At 36.5% G+C, this 19097-nt stretch overlaps 4 protein-coding genes across 7 annotated transcripts; 2 read left to right on the top strand and 2 right to left on the bottom strand.

Moving 5' to 3' along the window:
• The first annotated feature begins 1426 nt into the window (after positions 1 to 1426).
• Trf2 (TATA box binding protein-related factor 2) lies at positions 1427 to 8773 on the top strand. Of its 2 annotated transcripts, none has more exons than XM_043419010.1 (6): positions 1427 to 1584; positions 2511 to 2677; positions 2985 to 3284; positions 3515 to 3765; positions 3862 to 3956; positions 4204 to 8773. In XM_043419010.1, the coding sequence occupies exons 3-6, from the start codon at positions 2997 to 2999 to the stop codon at positions 4449 to 4451; spliced, it is 882 nt and encodes a 293-aa protein (XP_043274945.1). In that variant the 5' UTR covers positions 1427 to 1584; positions 2511 to 2677; positions 2985 to 2996; the 3' UTR covers positions 4452 to 8773. The 2 variants fall into 2 exon arrangements, with proteins under 2 accessions (XP_043274945.1, XP_043274944.1); XM_043419009.1 differs by having other exon boundaries at positions 2511 to 2712.
• A 10-nt stretch (positions 8774 to 8783) lies between these two features.
• On the bottom strand, positions 8784 to 12270 carry LOC122410669 (centromere protein I-like). The gene is made up of 12 exons (XM_043419008.1): positions 12123 to 12270; positions 11689 to 11811; positions 11226 to 11464; positions 10955 to 11085; positions 10697 to 10871; positions 10510 to 10613; positions 10274 to 10428; positions 9977 to 10177; positions 9781 to 9887; positions 9383 to 9696; positions 9002 to 9293; positions 8784 to 8893 (listed from the first exon to the last, which is right to left on the bottom strand). Exons 1-12 carry the CDS (start codon positions 12172 to 12174, stop codon positions 8792 to 8794), a joined length of 1995 nt encoding a protein of 664 aa, XP_043274943.1. The 5' UTR covers positions 12175 to 12270; the 3' UTR covers positions 8784 to 8791.
• Positions 12271 to 13006: 736 nt separating this feature from the next.
• Positions 13007 to 16901, top strand: LOC122410538 (BRCA2-interacting transcriptional repressor EMSY). 3 transcript variants are annotated; one of them, XM_043418736.1, is made up of 10 exons: positions 13007 to 13435; positions 13703 to 13877; positions 14015 to 14193; positions 14273 to 14403; positions 14515 to 15073; positions 15150 to 15259; positions 15351 to 15482; positions 15607 to 15777; positions 15845 to 16256; positions 16359 to 16901. In XM_043418736.1, the coding sequence occupies exons 1-10, from the start codon at positions 13375 to 13377 to the stop codon at positions 16577 to 16579; spliced, it is 2151 nt and encodes a 716-aa protein (XP_043274671.1). In that variant the 5' UTR covers positions 13007 to 13374; the 3' UTR covers positions 16580 to 16901. The 3 variants fall into 3 exon arrangements, with proteins under 3 accessions (XP_043274671.1, XP_043274672.1, XP_043274674.1); XM_043418737.1 differs by having other exon boundaries at positions 13008 to 13435; positions 14276 to 14403; XM_043418739.1 differs by having other exon boundaries at positions 13008 to 13435; positions 14515 to 15007.
• A 134-nt stretch (positions 16902 to 17035) lies between these two features.
• On the bottom strand, positions 17036 to 18462 carry SmB (small ribonucleoprotein particle protein SmB). The gene is made up of 3 exons (XM_043418740.1): positions 18275 to 18462; positions 17467 to 18001; positions 17036 to 17233 (listed from the first exon to the last, which is right to left on the bottom strand). The coding sequence occupies exons 1-3, from the start codon at positions 18275 to 18277 to the stop codon at positions 17121 to 17123; spliced, it is 651 nt and encodes a 216-aa protein (XP_043274675.1). The 5' UTR covers positions 18278 to 18462; the 3' UTR covers positions 17036 to 17120.
• Between the last annotated feature and the right edge of the window lie 635 nt (positions 18463 to 19097).

Below are 19097 nucleotides of genomic sequence, written 5' to 3'. Positions count from 1 at the left end.
TAAATTCAACGATAATATGAAATTGCAATGTTTTACCGTCTGATAATATAGAAATTTTACAAAATATTCGTCACAACTTTTATTTCATGAATTTATTAATATATGATTATAAAATACTAATGTGTTGCATAAAATGATAAATAAATATATATTCGCATATATATATATGTGCTTACATCGCGTAACGGAAAGCAAAATGCGAATGGTCCATAGACATGCACATCTAAATATACGTGTTTCAAGATTAATGTATTATAAATTGTTGTTAAAGAAAATATCGTTTAACTAATGGACTCGACAAGCACCATCGTTACGGCTCTCATCCGAGTTATACTAACCCCACGAGCCATTAAAGTAAGTTTCCGACCGCGAGCAGGCTTGCAGGTGCAACATGAATGCGATCTTTCATTTTTTTTCCAGATGCCCCACATAACAGACCTGTTTGCGATTCGCGAAAAAAAAGAAAAATTTTTCACTCACTGCGAAGCTTGCCAAGTCACGCCCCTATATGTTGTTTAGGTCACATATAAGAATATATATGTATATATGGGATCATGCAGAAGCTCTTACAATTTCTTGGAAATTGACAGCCGTGGAATTTAGTAGATTTTTAATGTCGTATCGTTTTAATTTTTTCTCGAAAGTTATTTTCTCATTTTTCATGCCGATTGGATCGAGTCCTTCCACTTCATATTCAATATATAAAATAAAGGCCACTTTTTAGGTTAATTTGCTCTACTTCCGCGATATGATCCACAATGACGTGTAGCCCAACCACCGGTGATGCGGTGATTTCAATGCTTGGCTCGCAGTATCACTTCAAGATCAAGATTGTGGGAATACTCAGATCTCAAGATGCAGGCGATTCGACTCTAGTTTATTTTTTTTTTTTATTACTTGTCTTGAAATATTTGTTCTCGTAGTTATTTTGTGTATTCATATTATTTTTATTAACATAATTTTACGCGACATATAAATAATATTCATGTGTCGCCTGTGTGGTAATGTATTTGAAAGATAACGACAAAAACAATCAAGTCGTTTCCCTCTGAAAGAAATATTTCCAAACTCAGGCTTGATTTTTAGTTTTAATTAAAAAAAATAATAATGTGCGCCCGAACCAATACGCTCTACAGAAAACTATAGAACACAAAACACTTATCCAATTTTGTTATTTTATAATGTGAAAAATGAACATATTTTAAACGATACCTGCTGCAGAACTATAGCGAAAAAGTAAATAATCGAATAATGTTTAATCGGAAAGGCAGAAGGAATGAATTGAATTTGAAAAAGCGCTCGTGTCGCGATAGTTCGCTCGTTTTAACCCTAGGTAGCACCTATGTCGCTTCACGGCCGCCCACTACTTCCGGTCTGTGAACTTTTTTGATCATGGAGTCGCGACTCTTGATGTTTGCAAAGAAAATGCGTTCGTGATACTCACCAGTCGGTCGCTAGTCTAGTGAACATGGCCGAAAACAATGGCAATAGTTATTGAGCAAACTGCCCGTTCATTCGACAATTGTCAACAAATCATTTATTCCCAATGTAATTGAGTTTTTAACTGAGCGGCTTTAACGGGAGGTGAGTGGAAAAATAAAGTTGAAAAAAAACGTGAGCCTCGGGGTGTCAACTCTCGGGAGAATAATCGTGATGATCCTCCCGAGGGCCACTTCCTGCCGTACACGGCCAATATTAGCGGCGATTCGTAAGTCCCCGAAACGCTGTCATCGTCGTTGACTTTTTTCCCATTTTTTCTTTCGTTTATCGACTTCGAAATGATGAAAACGTTGTCGAAAGCATCAGTATTTCCCTTCGACTCTCGTTGAGCCTCGTATTATCGACTTTCTTTAGACTTGACGACATTTGAAACAGTGAGACGAAATTCCATTGCTTCTCGAAATAATCAAACATACAGATCGTGACCTCCAAATACTTCATCTAATTTTATGCATTTTTCCATAACATTCACTATTCTATCCTCCCAAATACTATAAGATCTTTTGAAGAAAACTTCAGAAAAATAAAACGCTATTCAATGATTTTTACGTCATCGTTTTGTAACGATAAAAGGGAACAACGACTCTGCGAATTTCGATTTGACGTGATTTCACCAACCAACTGACACTGAGGAGTTCCTTGGAATCTAATCATTTCTGCTTTATTTTTGGGAAAAGATTTTTATAATCACATTTTCTCAGATATTTCATTTCTGTTGTCAATTCTCTGTAGGCTCGAGTGCTCAAGTGCTTCAGAAATATTTGATATTTATTTTTTACCAGAGTTTCCATAACTAGAAAAATGTTGTGTATTCGTTGCAATTAAGGTTTAACCAGTTCTCAACCCCAGGATTCTGACCAAACCTTGAATCTACCGTTGAGAGTTTATGAGAATTTGATCTGTTGTCATACTGTGTTGTCGCACATTGCTGGGATCTTGTTACCTCCTAAATACCATTGCTGATTTGTGTTGTGTCACAGACTATGACTATACAAAACTCAAATTTTCAGCTAAAACGCACGAGAGTTGCCAGGGCCAGGCTTTTATCTACTCGTGAGCCGAGTCAAGGGAATGACGAGTGCCCTGAAAAATTAAGGCTTACCCAAGTCAATTACAGTATGGACAAATAATAATTGCAACCAAGGGCCAAAAAAACCAAAGAACAAAATAGAAAGACGTAAGCAACGTTAGCCAGTCTTCTAATGCCGCATAGTAAGAAAGATACATGTTATTCATAATATACATCATTCTTACTTCATTTTTTATTCAACTGTCTTTTAATTGTAAAAACCAATTTAATTTTCTTGTCTTACAAATTGTTTGCATATGATAAATTTTCTATAGATTTTTCATTTTATAATTAACAATTTGTTTTGGTTTCAACATATTTGTCTTTTCTTTGTGAGATCTATATTTCTAGCTGAATAATATTTATTTCAACAATGAGAGGTACTCTACAATTATTTATTCAATTGCTACTGCAGGTGGATAGTATTATGGCAACGGTTATTCAAAAGAATGGCATGAAACCTCTAACGAATGGAACCTTAAATCACGTTGAGAATGTGGATAGCCTGGATAACGCAGCGATATGTGCCGAATCAGAGAAGGGCGAAAAACTATACAAATGTTCAACCGAGACGGAAGAAGCGGAGACGGAAGCACCTCCAGAGATTGATATTCTGATAAGAAACGTTGTGTGCAATTTCAGCGTACGATGCCACTTGAATCTTCGTGAGATCGCGCTTACCGGTTCCAACGTAGAGTATCGACGAGAAAACGGCGTAAGAATTGCATCACAATAAAACCAAGACAGAATTGAAGGAAATTTAAAATATCTGAGAAATCAAATTTTTAAATGCAAAAAAATAAAGTCTATTTTTTCAACACATCATCAATATAAAGTGATTGAAAAAAATATCCGTTTGCCTGAGATTTCGTACCGTTTTTTCCTGGTATACCTATGTACATCGTTTGAAGGAAGATTTAAAAATCGGAAAATCGATAATTGCAGATGATAACGATGAAGTTTCGAAGACCTTACACAACAGCAACGATCTGGTCATCGGGGAAGGTGACTGTCACCGGTGCGGAGACTGAGGCTGAGTCGTACGTAGCAGCTCGTAGAACAGCGAGAGCTTTGCAGAAGCTCGGTTTCAATGTTCGCTTTAGAAATTTTCGAGTCGTTAACGTAATGGGAACTTGTCTCATGCCGTGGGCAATTAAAATAACTCCTTTCTCGATGCGATATAGAGAAAATGCTGAGTGAGTAAACATACGCGATTTAAATTCAATTCTTTACCACGTTAATACGTACAAGAGAAAAACATAATTTGTTTTTCCATCTGATTTCCCAATCAGCTACGAGCCAGAGTTACATCCGGGTGTGACGTACAAAATTCCGGAACTCGGGGCCTCTTTGAAGATATTCTCAACCGGAAGTGTCACGATCACAGGTACGATTCGACGTAACTAATGATTTTTCATTTAACATTTTTTTGTTCTATTTATAAAGAAGAATTCAAATTTTTTAAATTTAAAGTAATTATTGCACAAGTGGTACATTATAATTTTTCAAAGCAAATTATTCAAATAATACTACAATTCGGTTAGTCGGGTATATACTTAGATAACAAAAACGACTTGAAGCATGAAAAGTAAGTGAATGATTGGATTTTCGTTGCGAATAAATGTATATTTCAGCACCAAGCGTGGCCAACGTTGGGGCAGCGATCGAACAGATATTCCCGCTAGTCTACGAATTTCGAAAGAAGCGTACACCGGAAGAAGAGTTGGCGATAATAGCGAGACGACGAAAGGCAGCAAAGCGCAGTCGACAAGAGTTCCTAAACGATCCAGACCCGATGATAATGGAGGATCCATTGATGTCGGAAGCTGAGGAAGAAGAGGAAGAAGAGATGTTGGTTGAAAGCGATGCGAGCTGGGACTAATTTCCTGGGAATCGCTTCAGAAATCTTTTTCGTATACTTTCTCTCTGTCTTCTTTCCGTATCGAAAGTGCTATTGAAGTGTGTCTGGCTGCTGCACGTTCGTTCATATCCCCGAGAAAGAGAATGAGAAACAGAGGGAAAGGAAGAGAGGAAAAAACCACGAGAATCAACATCGTCGATTTACGATGTTCACGCCTGTGTGTTTTCCTATCACATGTGTAAACAAACAAAAAACAACTGAGAAAAAAGGAAAAGACGTGGAACGAATGATCAAGGAATAAGTGCTCGAGGCGAGTGAAGTGAGTGCATGGTGAAATATGAAAGAAGAACGGAATAAAAAACTTGAAAGTTCCGTGACTCTCAAATCGCATCGAGGTTCGATCATTGTATCGCTACTCTTCTATTCATTATTATTATCATTATAATTATTGCTATTATTATTATATTATTACTATTATGATTATGATTATTGATTATTACTATGATGATGAAGGTGATAACGTTTATCATCGAGACGTGGTAAGCGCGGAAGTGTCGAACGCGTTAACGAACAATTTCGTAGAAAAGAAACAAACAGCAATTGAAGATTGCAGACACCAATTTTATCTCTAATGATCGTGAACTTATCCGTAAGCTCTGCAATGGGGACAGACAAATATCATCGATTAACCGACGATTTAACAAAAAATCGTTATGTTCGTTAGCAATATTCTCCCTCCCCCCACGGGCCCTATTATTGTCCTGTCATGGACAAAAATGTAGAGCGACTAAAGTATAAGAGGAGAAAAACATAAGCGTATGTTGGCAAATCTCGATTAACACCAAGTTTTCAAAGTATCCGACGATTTTCGGCCCAATTGTTGATCGTCCTTTTTTAATTTAAGTATAGCGATCGAATTTCAGTCGGGATGAAATGACGCGACTCGTTCACTGAGGGTATATTCTTTCCCCTTCCCTCTTTCTCATATTGTTTTCCCCGTTTTTTTTGTATTTTTTTTCTTTTTTAAATTAATTAACTTACCGTGCCAAAGATGGATGTTCAAAATTGTTGAGGCGAAGCTTAGGTTGGCAAACTTGTGCCTTTCGAGCTAAATAATTTTGTTCATTTTCTAGAATAAGAATAGACCTCATTTTTCTTTTGTTTTTGTTCATTTTTTTGTTTTCTTTTCGAATCGTCCAATCTCCTTCGTTGCTTTCTCTCTTTCAGTTTACCTCGGAATGGAACGATAACTATTCGATTCGTTCCTTTTTTCGCTTTGATATTTATAATCGTATACCGACGAGGATTCGTCGAGCAGAGTGTCGCGAATTCATTGCACCCTACTCCAGAACCCCTGACTCTTCATTCAATTCGCAAATATCGAAAAATTGTTGTCTAGAAATAGAAATTCTTCATATAAATGCTCGTATAGATAAATAAGTTTATGTATATATTTAATATAAATAAATATATACATGAATACAATTATTTATATGATTTATATGTAATGATAAATATAGATGAACAACGAGCGGTAGAAAATTCCGCTCGAGCATTTTTAACGATAACGATAGAGCGTAGAAGATTACAATAGTTCGTAGTTTGTAGGAATGTAATTAGAAGAAAAAAAAAGAAGAAGAAACGTGTCTTACGGGGATATGTCATTTTTCGTAAAGGATCCGGCGGTACATCGCGCAAATGGTTCTCTTTGTTTTTTTCCTTCGATTGGGTCGGATTACGTATATGATTGGGAAATCGACATTGTTGTTGAGAAAAAAATTGCCCTATTCTCGCTGTATCATCACTTGGTCTTTTTGTTTTCTATTTGAAGGAATATTAAAGCCCGATCATTACAGTAGATCTTTGTACTTCATCTTGTAAGATCCGTATTTTTTTTTTCTTCTGATTCTGAAAATCCTTAGAACAACTAATAAATTTTCATAAATATTTCTTTCTTCTATTTTTATTCATTTATTTATTGTATCGAAGATTGCGGCTCAAAAAATTCACTCTGAACGCGAAAGGAGAGATTTTCTTTTTTTTCACGATCGAACAGGAGCTTAAACAATATTTAAACATACACGCTCAACATTTCTTTTCATCCTATTATTGTGAACGAACGTCACCGATGCGGAGATCGAAACATGTAGCGATTTCTTAAGCACTGTGGACGCACGTCCTTATTTCTCGAACATTATCATAAAATAGAGCACTCTGAAAAATGATCACAAAAGTGTTGTGACGTCTTTCGTGCCATAAGCGAACATTTCTCATCACGACGAGACAATCGATGTTTCATTGAATCACCAAAAAAAAAAACACCACAAACCTTGTATATTCATATTTTTCTTTTTTCTTCATATTTTGTTTCGTTTTTATTTTTTATTACGCTAAAATCACTGCCTTGGGACTCGATGAACGAGACAAACAACAAAATCGGGCTGAACTCGCTCGAATCATCTCGCAATTTTTTTGTACTTTCAAGGAATTTTTCTCTTTTTTTTTTTGTCCTTTTGTTTCGTTTTTTCATACGTTTTTGAGCTCTCCCGTGATTATTTTCTGTTTAAACTTGAATTCGTACTGCTTTAATACACTGACAATTCTTACAATAACGTGTGTACGGGTATGCGTTTCTGCGAATACATGAGGGTGCGTGGGTGCGTGGGTAGCCCGATGCGAAAATAAGAGATCTGTGAGTTTCGAAAATCGGCCTTCCGTTGTTGATGTAATTTTTTTTAATGGCGCTAATATTCCAAGTGAACAAAAGAAAAAAACAGATCCAATGGAAACGAAGAGCATGTCTCTTGTGTACATGATCGACAAATAGGTCGGAAATGTTATTTAAGCCGGAAGGGGCAGTGGGGGAGGAGGGTGGAAATGAATAAAAGTTCACTCAAGATTCGTTGAAATTGTTGAAAAGAAGAAAAAACATTGTAGAAGCAGTAGAAAATGTTAATCAATAAGCAATAAAGAAAACAAAAATACGAAGTGTAGGTAAAAAATAAACGAATGAGATCCTGACAGTTACGACGCTGCCACTCGTGTATATTTCATTGATAAGAAAACGAATGTCCGAAATAAGAATATATATTGAAAAGAGCTTTTCGATTTGAGGACAATACTCATCGAGATGTTTCTGTTCATCTCATAAAATACTCCGAGGGTTTTTCGTTCGAGATGCGAATTTATCCAACGAACGAGTTATTAAAAAATTTTCAATTTCTAGAGTTCAATTGTCAACTACTGTGTACTCTACAGAATTTTTATCGGTTAGATGTTCTTATGAAATACAAAAAAAAAATACTTTTCTTGGAAAATGAACTCAATCGATTGCATAATCAATTTTTTTTTGTTTTTTTTTTTCATGGGAAAAAGGATATATACCCGATCCATAATTTAAATAGAACGATTTCACTTCAAAGCTGCTCTCGAAAGTATTGTCGACCAATTGTGAAAAAGGTGTGCGCATATGTATGTGAGCGTGAGTGTGTGTTCCCCTCTTTGTACATTTTTCATCGACAAACGAAACTGGCGAGTTTCTTCAATTCTCTTTTCCACCAAAAATAACTGTTCGTGGCTCATTATTATTTCGGCTTCCCGCAGCACTCGTTTCGATCCCGAGAGTGACCTTAAATATTTCGATTGGAATTTAACTGTTGATTCTGAAAAAAAATCGCTGACCCCTGTAAAATTCGGCACAAGCTCTTTATAACACTGAATGAGGATATCCAACAAAGCAAAACTAAAGTGAGGATAAAATTACGAAAAGCGAAAAAAACTCTAGCCAAAGGAATATTGGCCGAAATCATACGTATTGAATTAAAAACGCGCGCGCGCGTGTGTGTGTCCGATTGTGTACGCGTGTGTGAATGCATCACGTAAACTAGCACGTATTTATAACGTTTATGGAAATGTGAAACGAGGGAAAAATAATGCAAGAGCAAGTAGAACACTAAAACAATGAGAAGCAATCCTGTTGATCCGTGACTCAAGATCAGCGGAAATACACAATTAAAGTTATTGCCAAGTAGGGGGAACATATGAATAAATTTCAGTCGCACGTAATAATTGAGAACATTGATAATGCTATTTCGCCGACGATAGAAGCAAAAGGGGAATTTTGCGATAAAGAAATTTAAGATCGTGTCCCCGTGCACACTCTTCTCACCAACTTTCATTCCCACCTCTCCGCCCAAGAAACACACTGGCCGATAATGATCTCCGTTATATGTGTATACAAGACTGCTGTGAGATGTGAATGAAAGATGAAAACTGAAAATTGAGGAAAAAAAAAATTTGTATGTAAATCGAAGGAAATAAAAGTTGAATTCTAAAATCTTGTACACTGGAAGATTTTGCTATTAGTGTGAACGATTTATTGGTGACATAACATCATGAGAGTCGAACTGTTCGATCAATTGTCCCACGGGAGGAAAATATTCTCTGGCAACTAATAACATATCCTGAAACACATATGAAACGAATTATGCTCATTTGTTCGTACCTTTTTTTTATGACCACATATTTTCACCGGTTTTCCCAAACATTTTTTTCACAATTGAGATACTCACTTCTTTCGTTTTTAATTCCATTTCGCCTTTGCTTAAAGCATACTTGTACGGCATTATAGCCGGATGTTTATCGATGTTTAAAAGAGCATCTTTGTGTTTTATATTTCCCGATAAATAATCAATCAAATTATTCGGTACGTTCTTGAGAAAGATTCCTTCGTCTTTGCCACTGAACAGTTCATTGACCCAAAGAGTCCTTGCAAAATCTAAGCCATATGCGTAAATAAGAGCAGGCTTCCCGTAATCATTTTCCATTTCTAGTTCTGCAATTTGCGCACTTATCTCACGATATCTAGTAATTCCAAGACAATAATATCAGTTTTTTTCAAATTAAAATTAATTAAGAATTATGAATATTATCAAGATAATTGTTTTTCGAACCTCAACAAAAGTGAACACACTCGAGAAAGTATGGCGCAGCTCTTGTTGATCAGTCCACCATAAACGAGGGCTGATGCTGCGAACGTACACGTTGAAAGGGTGCTCCGAGTCTCTAAACGAAACATTTCTTCATAGAAACCCAGCGCGACGTGAATAAAGACGGTATTGTGATTGTGGACTGTAAGACCTTCGGCAACAAGATCATCAACTAGGCTTACAAGCACAGGAACGATATCGCTCAAATCGCTTGCTGGTACTTGGCCCAAAAATGCTGAAGGTTTCTTTGGTTCTTTTCCAAATTCGTGCTTAACGAACTGTGGGTATCGTTAAAAGTTTAGTAAATTCATTCTACAAAATGGATAACAATAAAAATAATTTTCCACGAAATTCAAACTTACCAAGTTAATAGCAAATTTTCTCAGACTCTCGATGATTTCGCATTTTTCTTCAAGCGAGGAGAGCAAATATATATCCCGTATCCATTCGAAAATAAACTTTTCCAAATCTACATGAAAATTTGATTAAGAAAAACATTAAAATTCGTAGGAAGGATGAATTTGGTAAATGACGGTGAATTAAAAAATCGAGATTTACCTGCCACGGGGATGCAAGTGCACCATTCTGAGAGTTGGAGAAATCTCGATCGATAATCGTCGCTCATCGTGGCGAAATAATCGTACATGAAATAATTAACTACTGGAATGCCTTCCTGCATGTAACGAGAAAATTCTATCGTCATGTCAAGCAGCTGTTCCATCTGGTCGTTTGAAAATTTACCGCGTTCCAGAAGAAAGGCTGTACAGTGAGAACGAATGACTCGTACAGTTTTGACAAATGTTTGATGAAAAAATTTATAATTTTCATTTTGCAAAATAAAAAAAATGTCCTTACCTCGGCGCAACGTATTATACAAATTGTATGAAAATCTGCTCTGATACTCGAAATCGGCGAAGGTAAGAAAATGATAACCAGCTACGTTAGCCAAAAGCGAAGTCGCATTGCAGGGCATCTCAACACTAAAGTGAAACTTTCCAATATCGTCAAAACTGTGAATAAACGGAGACACAGATATTTTATTCTCTTTAAAATTTTCTATGTATATTTTTGTGTTTCTTGAAGAGACTCACTTAACGAGGTCAAAAATGGATTTGAAATCTCTATCCTTGTAGATAGATGATCCGATGTGAAAATATCGAACGGAAGGTAAAAGGGGCCTTGCGTTTCTCCTCTCCTTTACATTCAAATCAAAGAATGTTCGACATAAATATTTCATTGAAATCGAAATTCGTGAGGAAGAAGAAGAAGAAACTTTACCTTGACAACGTTCCATTCGAAGTGGTCCCGAGGATGTGATTCGTGAACACTGCCACGTTCTCTCGCGCTCTCAAATCGTATTCGGAGTATTTCTGGGATTGGTCTCCATACGCTCTCAATGTTCATTGACGGTATTTTTTCAGGCACAAGTTCCGGTTTGTAAGACTTAAAAAGGCTGACGAATACCCCAATTGTTAATCATTTGAATTGCTATCAATATTTGGCTTTAAATTAATAAATAACAGTTCTATCACGCACGACAATAATGCATTGATGTGTTTGCGAGGTTTCTTATATCTCATTTGCAGTTGGATTAATCTGTTGACTTGTCTGCGTGTCACGTCATCCGGCTTTGTCAGCAAATATATGAGCCTGGCGAGATGAGGTTCCTGAAAGTGCGGAGGTGAAATTTTTCTTGAGTTCCAAGGGTATTTACATCTATAATTGAACGTCATGAATTTAGTTATCAATTATATTGATTCAAATAATATTTTCAATCGTATCTTCTAACACGCTCTTAATTACTTACCAGACGTTCTTTTTTCAACATATCATAGAAATAATGATCGTAATAAACGTTTATTATTTGCCGATCAACCAATTGATACTCCCAAAGGCCAATGAGCCATTGTATTATTGTTATGGAAACGGTGACCGGCATAGTATCCAGTTTTCCTCTCCATTGGACTATCATACTCTCAACGAGCTTGCCACTCACTCGATTCTTTGGTACAATACATTTTATTAGAGGAACCAGGTACGTAGCACCTGAAGAACCAAATATTCTCTGTAATACCAGAATTCTTCTTTTCAACTTAGAAAACATTCAAATTTGAATTTTAATGTATGAAGTTAATATAAAAAAGCATTATAATGATAAAACATTAGTCGTGATTCCTATAACAACCAGTTTTATAATTTTTCCATTGATTCACTTAATTATTCAGAAATTCTTCCAATTCCAATATCTAGCTAGATGATTCTTTACTTACGCAGATTGTTTTTAATAATAAAGTTTATCAAGAATTTAAGCTGCTCAGTTTCAAGACCTCTTTCATCTGCTTCATCCTGTAGAATTTGAGAGGCCTCGTCGAAGTCATGAATTTTTCCTTTATCTTGACAAAAATAAAAACATTATGATCGTTTCCTTTTGATAAAGCACGAGTATACAACCCAGGTGAAAATATAAGGTCTATTTGACAGTTAATGCTCGTCTGAGAAATAATTTCTAGTCCATCAATATACACTAAATACCCTTGAGATAGATGCCTTCAGAAAATTTCTTCAAAATTGTAACCGGAGAATTTCTTAAATTATTGAAAAATATAAATAATAGATTGTTACGAAAGTTACTGCGAGGTTAGGTTTGACCATCGATTTCAAACTAAAATATATTGTGGAAAAAAGCTTGGAGATTAGTACTCACTTATGGATTTAAGTGTTTCAAAACATTTCTCTATATGGTCAACATTCGACATTGTCGAAATTTTGTACAAACTATTCTTCTCGACTAGTTTCTCTTTTGTTTTCTCCTAGCTGAAAATGTAATTTTCCCGGTCTTTTGGGCGGACCGTTGACGCATATATATATGGGACGATAAGAATTTTTTGAATTCGAGAAACAGGCGGGTAATTCAACTGCAACTGCAAAGCGATAAAATTATGGGAAAAATAAGTTGAGTCATTTTTCATAAAATATTGAATAATTCGTTTCCTGTCACTCTTCTTACAAAATTTAGAATTGTATTGCTAAGCACATTTTATATTTATATGCTGATTCAATTGGATTTTTGGGCATTATTTCTTAAAAAAAGATGGGTTTGAGGTTAGGTGTTTTGTTTTTTATATATATTACAGAGTATATTATGTAAAACAACATAAATATTCTTCATTTATATTTCTAAATGTGCAACGAAAATGATAGATTTTTGTATCCTCGAGAATACTCTTTGTTCGGAATCAAGAAAACAAACACGTCAGATTTAAACAAAAAAAAGAACCCAATTTAGAAAAAATATTTAATTCGTCTTAGAAGATATACCAAGTATATAAGTATTCTGAATAACAATATAACGGTGGTCATTCAAATTATTAAATATTTTTAATTGCAAACCATTGGGAAACCGATAATTACTATAAAAATTATCAATATTATAGGAATGTGACAAATTGATATTAAAAAAAAAAAAATGAAAAAGAGCTTCAAAAGGGGTATCATCCAACAAATAAATCCCAATACGGCGCTCGGATTCGGATTAGCATTAGCGTCGTTTACTGGGGTATCGCGAATATGTAATATACAGGATAGAAAAAAGGTGGTGGTATGTGCGGTACGCTGCTGTGCTGCGGTGAACACGAAACATCGGCGGGAGAAGACAACGACGACGTGCGATATTGGCAAAATTCAGGATCCCTTGCCACTCCGGCGGCGGCGGCGGCGACGGCGGCACGGCGGTGATGGTGATGAACCTTAACCTGACAACTTCGTTGTCAACTGAGAATATGCCTAAAGGTTTTTAGTGGCCTGTCAACAGTGCAGTAAAAGGGATAGTTTTGCAATGGGGTTATTCGGGGTGCATAGAATATTCGATGATTTCGTTTAATGAATGAAGTAAATATAAACGTGAGTGTTGCGTGAGAAGAATACATATTTCAACGAGAAGAAATTCATAATTTGATATGTGGTCCTCAATTGCGGACATGTCGCGAGACGAGTGTAGAAAGTGTTTGAGATGTCTGGGTAAGGTTATGAGACGATCCTTTAAACCTATCGAACCAAATATAATTTAAAAAAATATTTGTTGAGCGTTTTTATTCTCCACTCTAACCGTATCATTTGGACTTTGAAAAACAAATGGGAATCATACTTTACTGGAATTTTCGCGTCTCCCTGCCAGACATCACTACCTGGTGTTTTTTTGTCATCTTTTTTAATTTTCCACTAACGATATATGCAAATTAAGGAATTTTAGATTAAGAATTAAGTGAGATGATTATTTGATTTTAGAACTCGATGCTTATGGAAATATGGTCTCTGTGCTAAGAGCCCAAGGACCTTATACAGAGGAAAAACGAAAATTACTCGGAGAACTTGCCAATATTCTTCACATATCCAATGAGAGACACAGGGCTGAAATTCGCAGAGCTGTCAATGATGAAAAATTGTCGGTCATTGCTGATCAGTAAGAAACTTTATTATTTGATTTCAAGTCATTCAAGGTTGATATATTTATAAAGTAATATTCTTCATTTATCATACTTCAGTGTCTCAAATTTTCTGATTATTAATTTATTTGACATAATTTTTTGCTCATCACAGATTGAATGGTCCGAATACATATACAGATTGGGCTATCGAAGGTCGTCGGACAATTCCTATCTTGCCAAGGCTGAAAGCCCATACGGCATTCACAGGCTTGGCCAACAGTTTGTCTCTCGTTATAGCTGCTGCGAATGAAAAGAAACTTTCAGCTCCTCACTGTGTCGAAGATCCTATAGGTATTATTAACACTGTTGATAAATTAGATATTTTTACTTGGAAAATTAACTATCCAAAATTTTTGTAAATAAATTTCAGCAGCAGTTAAAACTGAACCAGCATCGCCAGAAAATTCCAAAAAACACGAGTGCCCCAAGGTAGGAAAAACCGCAGTTTCACTAGGTGAAATAAAAACAAGAGGCAGGAAAAGGAAAAGATTGTCATCTGTGGTAAGTAAAATATTTGATAAATTGTAAAGAGTTTGTCCAGAATTTTAAGGATCGTATAGATCCATTATTTGACTGTTTGAATAATTTATCGATTTATTATTTCTTTTTCAGTGTTTGAACAACGTGAAGTGTAAAAAATCCGAATCAATGGAGACAGAGATGGTCGAGACAGAACTGAGTACGATTTCTCCGGTAGAAAATCGAGCAGACTCACCGACAAGAATCATTGATAATGAGTTGTCGAATGTTGTGCAAGTTTCGATAGTAACACCAAGTTCGCCGATAGACACAACGATCAGTACCGATAATACTCTCCAAATGTTATCCACGGAAGTGGATTCGCATCACCACAAATTTATAACGAACTCGTTTGATGATCCCAGTTCCGAAGAAAGCAATTCACCCGTGAATAACTTAATTTTAGAAAGTGATAATGATAGGCAAGATTTTGCAAAAGATATTAATGGACGAGAAACAATTATTGCTCAAAGCGAGATCGCAAAAATTTTGGGACTGGAACAACCTAGTGATGGTGAATTTTTGGAAAATGCACCGCCCGTGGATGAATCAACGAAAATTTCTAGGCCCGACAGCACTACTTCTGGTACGCCTGGTCCCAAAAGATTAATCACTAACAAATTGTGTGTTACAACGAAGCCAGTTATCACGAGTAATCATTTTCCTTTATAATATTTATATAGTTAACCATTCTATTTTCATTTTCAATTCGCTTATTTATCTTTCAGGTAGCACCGTGTCCTGTCGCCTCGACTCACCATCAATGATCCCATCCAAGACCCGAACGTACAAAACAATTTCTATGGAAAAGCTCAATCATCACTCTGACACAAAAATGGTAGTACCGAAAATCTTCACGTTACTTCGTTGCCGCGAATTTGATATATTTTTATTTTTTTCTTCAAAGCTGATTTCACTTTTATTTCCAGGGTATCACTTTGAATTCTAGTAGAACATTAAAAATAAATGCTCACCCGAACGCAAGACTGTCTAGCAAAGCGAACGTAATAGTTGTTCAAAAAGGTTCGTCGAGGGGCGTGACACTTTCTCACGGTGGAAAGGTAACGAGGTGACGGTCTCGTGATATTCACAATTTGAAGAGAGAACGGAGTAGTTGATGAAAAGATAGAGAGTAAACATTGATAAAAAAAAAAAAAAGTACAAATTGATACTTCTCGATTTCAGGAAGTTAAGGGCAAAGTCATCATGGGCGGAAATAATCTTTGCTTAGCGAATCAAAAGGGTAATACGTCCGTAACCCTGTTGCCGCATCGAGGTAGCTCTTCGAATAACGGTGAACGCACTTTGACGAGCTTGGCCTCGAATCGCTGTGAAAATATTAAATTAGGAGATAAGGTAAGTTTTTTTGGGCCAAGAAAAAAAAAACATTTGATTAAAAAATAAGAAAAGGAATCTTCAACAGACTGGCAATATGATAATGCTGGATATCCGACAAGACATGTCGGACGAGAGTACGGTATTGACCGAATATTTGGAATCTGCGCAACTGTTAAAATCGGAGGGGACACTAATAAACCTAAAAAATGCAACGAGCATTGAAGACTTCCCAAAAAACCATAACTGCGTATTAGAAAAAGCAGTGCTTAAAAAAAACCCAGAATTACCGGTGCTCAATGGTTTGAGGGTGGAATTGAGTGAAAAACTGGGAAATTTGGAAGAAGATTGTTCAACAAATTTGTACTCGATTGTTGACGGGTTGAATTCTACGGAAATAACTGGAAATTCTGAAAAACTCGAGACCACAGAGAATGATAATATACCAGTGGAAGAAATGTTGGAAACTACAACGGAGTTGTACAATTGCGAATCAGCCGGTAAAAATGAACTGTCGATTCTCCGAATTTTTGAACTATTATAAATTTAAAATTAAAAATATATCGATAGAACAGAAGTCATAAATCCTTTTTCCTTTGTAGATGGAATAATAATCGAAGATCAGATCGAAGAATCGATTGAGACATCGGGAATCGATATATTTGGGGCGGCGCTCAATGTCCCAGGAATTAATCTGGAAAATCTTGAATGCGTCAACGATGAGGAACAAGAAATTATTGTCGAGACGAGTGACGAAATCGTGGAAGCGGAAAATCCGTTCCGCCAACAGACTGAAACGATCGATCGACCCGGTGATTCGTAACAGCCGCTGTTCCAGAATTTTCCAACTATTTTCTCCAGTCCGCTATTCCATACCGATCAACAATATTATTACATATATATATATTTTATACGTATAAAAGTCTAATGAGTTTGAGAACATTTTTCATCGAGTCTGCGAATCGCGTATTATAATTTATCTACCATGTTTGTTTGGTTATTCGTACACTATTTGTAATTGGAAAGACGACTCTTCGAGAAACAAAATAATTCCAATCCCAATTAATGGAACCTTGTCTGTGCCAAGAATTTTCAATTTAATTATTTTTTTACAATCCATCAAATACATGTCTGAATTGTCTTGATATAGTTTACAGTTTTTCATCCCGAGCGAATGATAATTACGCTCCAAAACGTCGATAAATTGAATACAAGATGAAATATTTATATACTCAAAAAGAGTCATCCACACAGGGGTGAAATTAAAGAACGGAATGAGTAATGTCGGCAAAACATGAAAATTTTATTGGTGTCTTAGATTATACAATTTGTTTTTAAATTTTAATCGAGATGAAAATTTAGTTTCAATAGGGGCGCGGGGGTGGGCCTCCCCTCATCATTCCAGGCGGGGGTCCCCGCATTCCTGGTGGTCCCATTGGTGGTCCCCCACGGCCCATTGGCATCCCGGGTGGCATACCTACAATAGGAAAACGAAAATTTACAAGGATACTGGTTTTTCAAAATTTATTTTCTTCGTATATTCTAGCTGAAATATCTCCAGAAAGGAGAATTCGACTATTTTCCTATATGCTCGATCATTCGACAATTGAAATTCTTTATCAAATTTTAAAAAATAATGTAGTTTCAACGGTTACACACAAAAAAAACCAAATTTTCACATTTTGAACGATAACAAAGTATAAAGTTTACCCATCATTCCGGGAGGTGGACCCATCATACCGGGCGGCGGTCCGCCAACCGGCATTCGCGGTGGTCCACCCGGATGCATTTGCGGAGGAGCAGAAACTTGTCCACGACCACCAGGAGTCATGATTTGTTGGGAAGGTCCTCCAACTCCACGAACTGGGCCCTGTAATCCTGCTGGAACACCGGCAACATTAGCAGGCATTCCACGTCCCGCAGCTCGACCCATCCCTGGTCCTGGCGCTGCCCCAGGTATCGGTACTCTCGGAAGACCTTCTTCCGGCGGAGGAGGACCCTCGACCGTCAAGGAAACAATATTTTCTCCCCTCAGTAATACAAAACCCAATACCCTTTTGACTTCTCGCTCAGGCTGCTTGGTATTCTTGGGTTTTATTTTGCGAAACTCTTCACAATCTCCCAGTATCAAATTCATGTGCTTGTCAAACGCCTTGAAAGTTCCAATGAAGGTACGACTATCTTGCAGTATTATTCTCACCCTGTAGTTGATGTGTTGCAACATCTTATTATTCTTGCCGATCGTCTGTAACAAAGATCACGGTATCATATATTTATTGAAATATTTTTTCTTTCAATATTTTTGGGGATCGCAGGTGCGTAGGCGGAGATACTTGTCTAATTTATTTTTCTTCTACACTTTCATTATCTTTCCGAATAATTGTTGAAAAACCGGAGTTCGTAAAAAGCGCGTTGAAACATTGAGGTTATATAAATAAAGAGAAGGCGGGCTTTCTTAAAATTTGTTTTATTTCGACGAAATAAACATTTTAACGCATAGATGTTTTTAAAATCTTACCATTTTGATGCTTTTGGCTGTTTATTTTTCCCCAAAAAATATGTTTTATTCTCCCAAAAGTGGGATAATAAATTGTACAAAACAAACGTACGACCGGCCGGAACAAATCAAATACGTCTGAATTCGTTGATGAGGTTAAAGACGATCGTCGACGAGAAGTTGGCGGCACGAGCTGTGGTGGTAACGCTTGAGAAAACAGGTTGACAAACCTCAAAATGTCAGATGGTCAAGTGAAATTTCAGTTGGCACCGGACGGTAGCGCCGCCGTCACATTGGAAAGCGGAGATTAATGATACTCTCTAAGAACGTCGCCATTTTGCTCCCAGAATGCACCGGGCATACCGAATTATGAGTGACCCCTTTTCAATCGAAAATTCGAATTCTAAATTCAATCGGTGAATTAATTAATATATATATATTCTCAATACTGAAACAGAGGCAACAAGGATACGCTTGACTTAGGTGCTCAGCATTATATAAGAGCGTTAGATGAGTAAAATCATGACCCGTAATTCATGTACATATCTCTTGTCTTTTGCTTCGACAACATTTTTTATTCATTATCACTTTCAAAACGACGTTGCTATACACAAACAATTTTGGTACGTTGAGAATGTTCAGACTTGAAGGAGCCGTGTATATTAATAGCAGTTACACCATATTATTTTTGTTCACATTCTTCGTAGTTTCATCGACCCCTGAGTGAGCGCTGTTTGAGCTTTTTGACGGGCCAGCAGAAGCCATCCATCTTGATGCGCGTCGGATGATGGCACTTGCAATAGGATAGGCTCTGACTCTCGCTCGGTGTGACGAATGTAAAAAG

The sequence above is a fragment of the Venturia canescens genome, chromosome 5 (assembly GCF_019457755.1).
Source record: "Venturia canescens isolate UGA chromosome 5, ASM1945775v1, whole genome shotgun sequence".
In the NCBI taxonomy this organism is placed as follows: Eukaryota; Metazoa; Arthropoda; class Insecta; order Hymenoptera; family Ichneumonidae; genus Venturia; species Venturia canescens.
The sequence above is the reverse complement of the archived record's forward strand: the minus strand, read 5'-3'. Positions and strand labels throughout refer to the sequence as shown.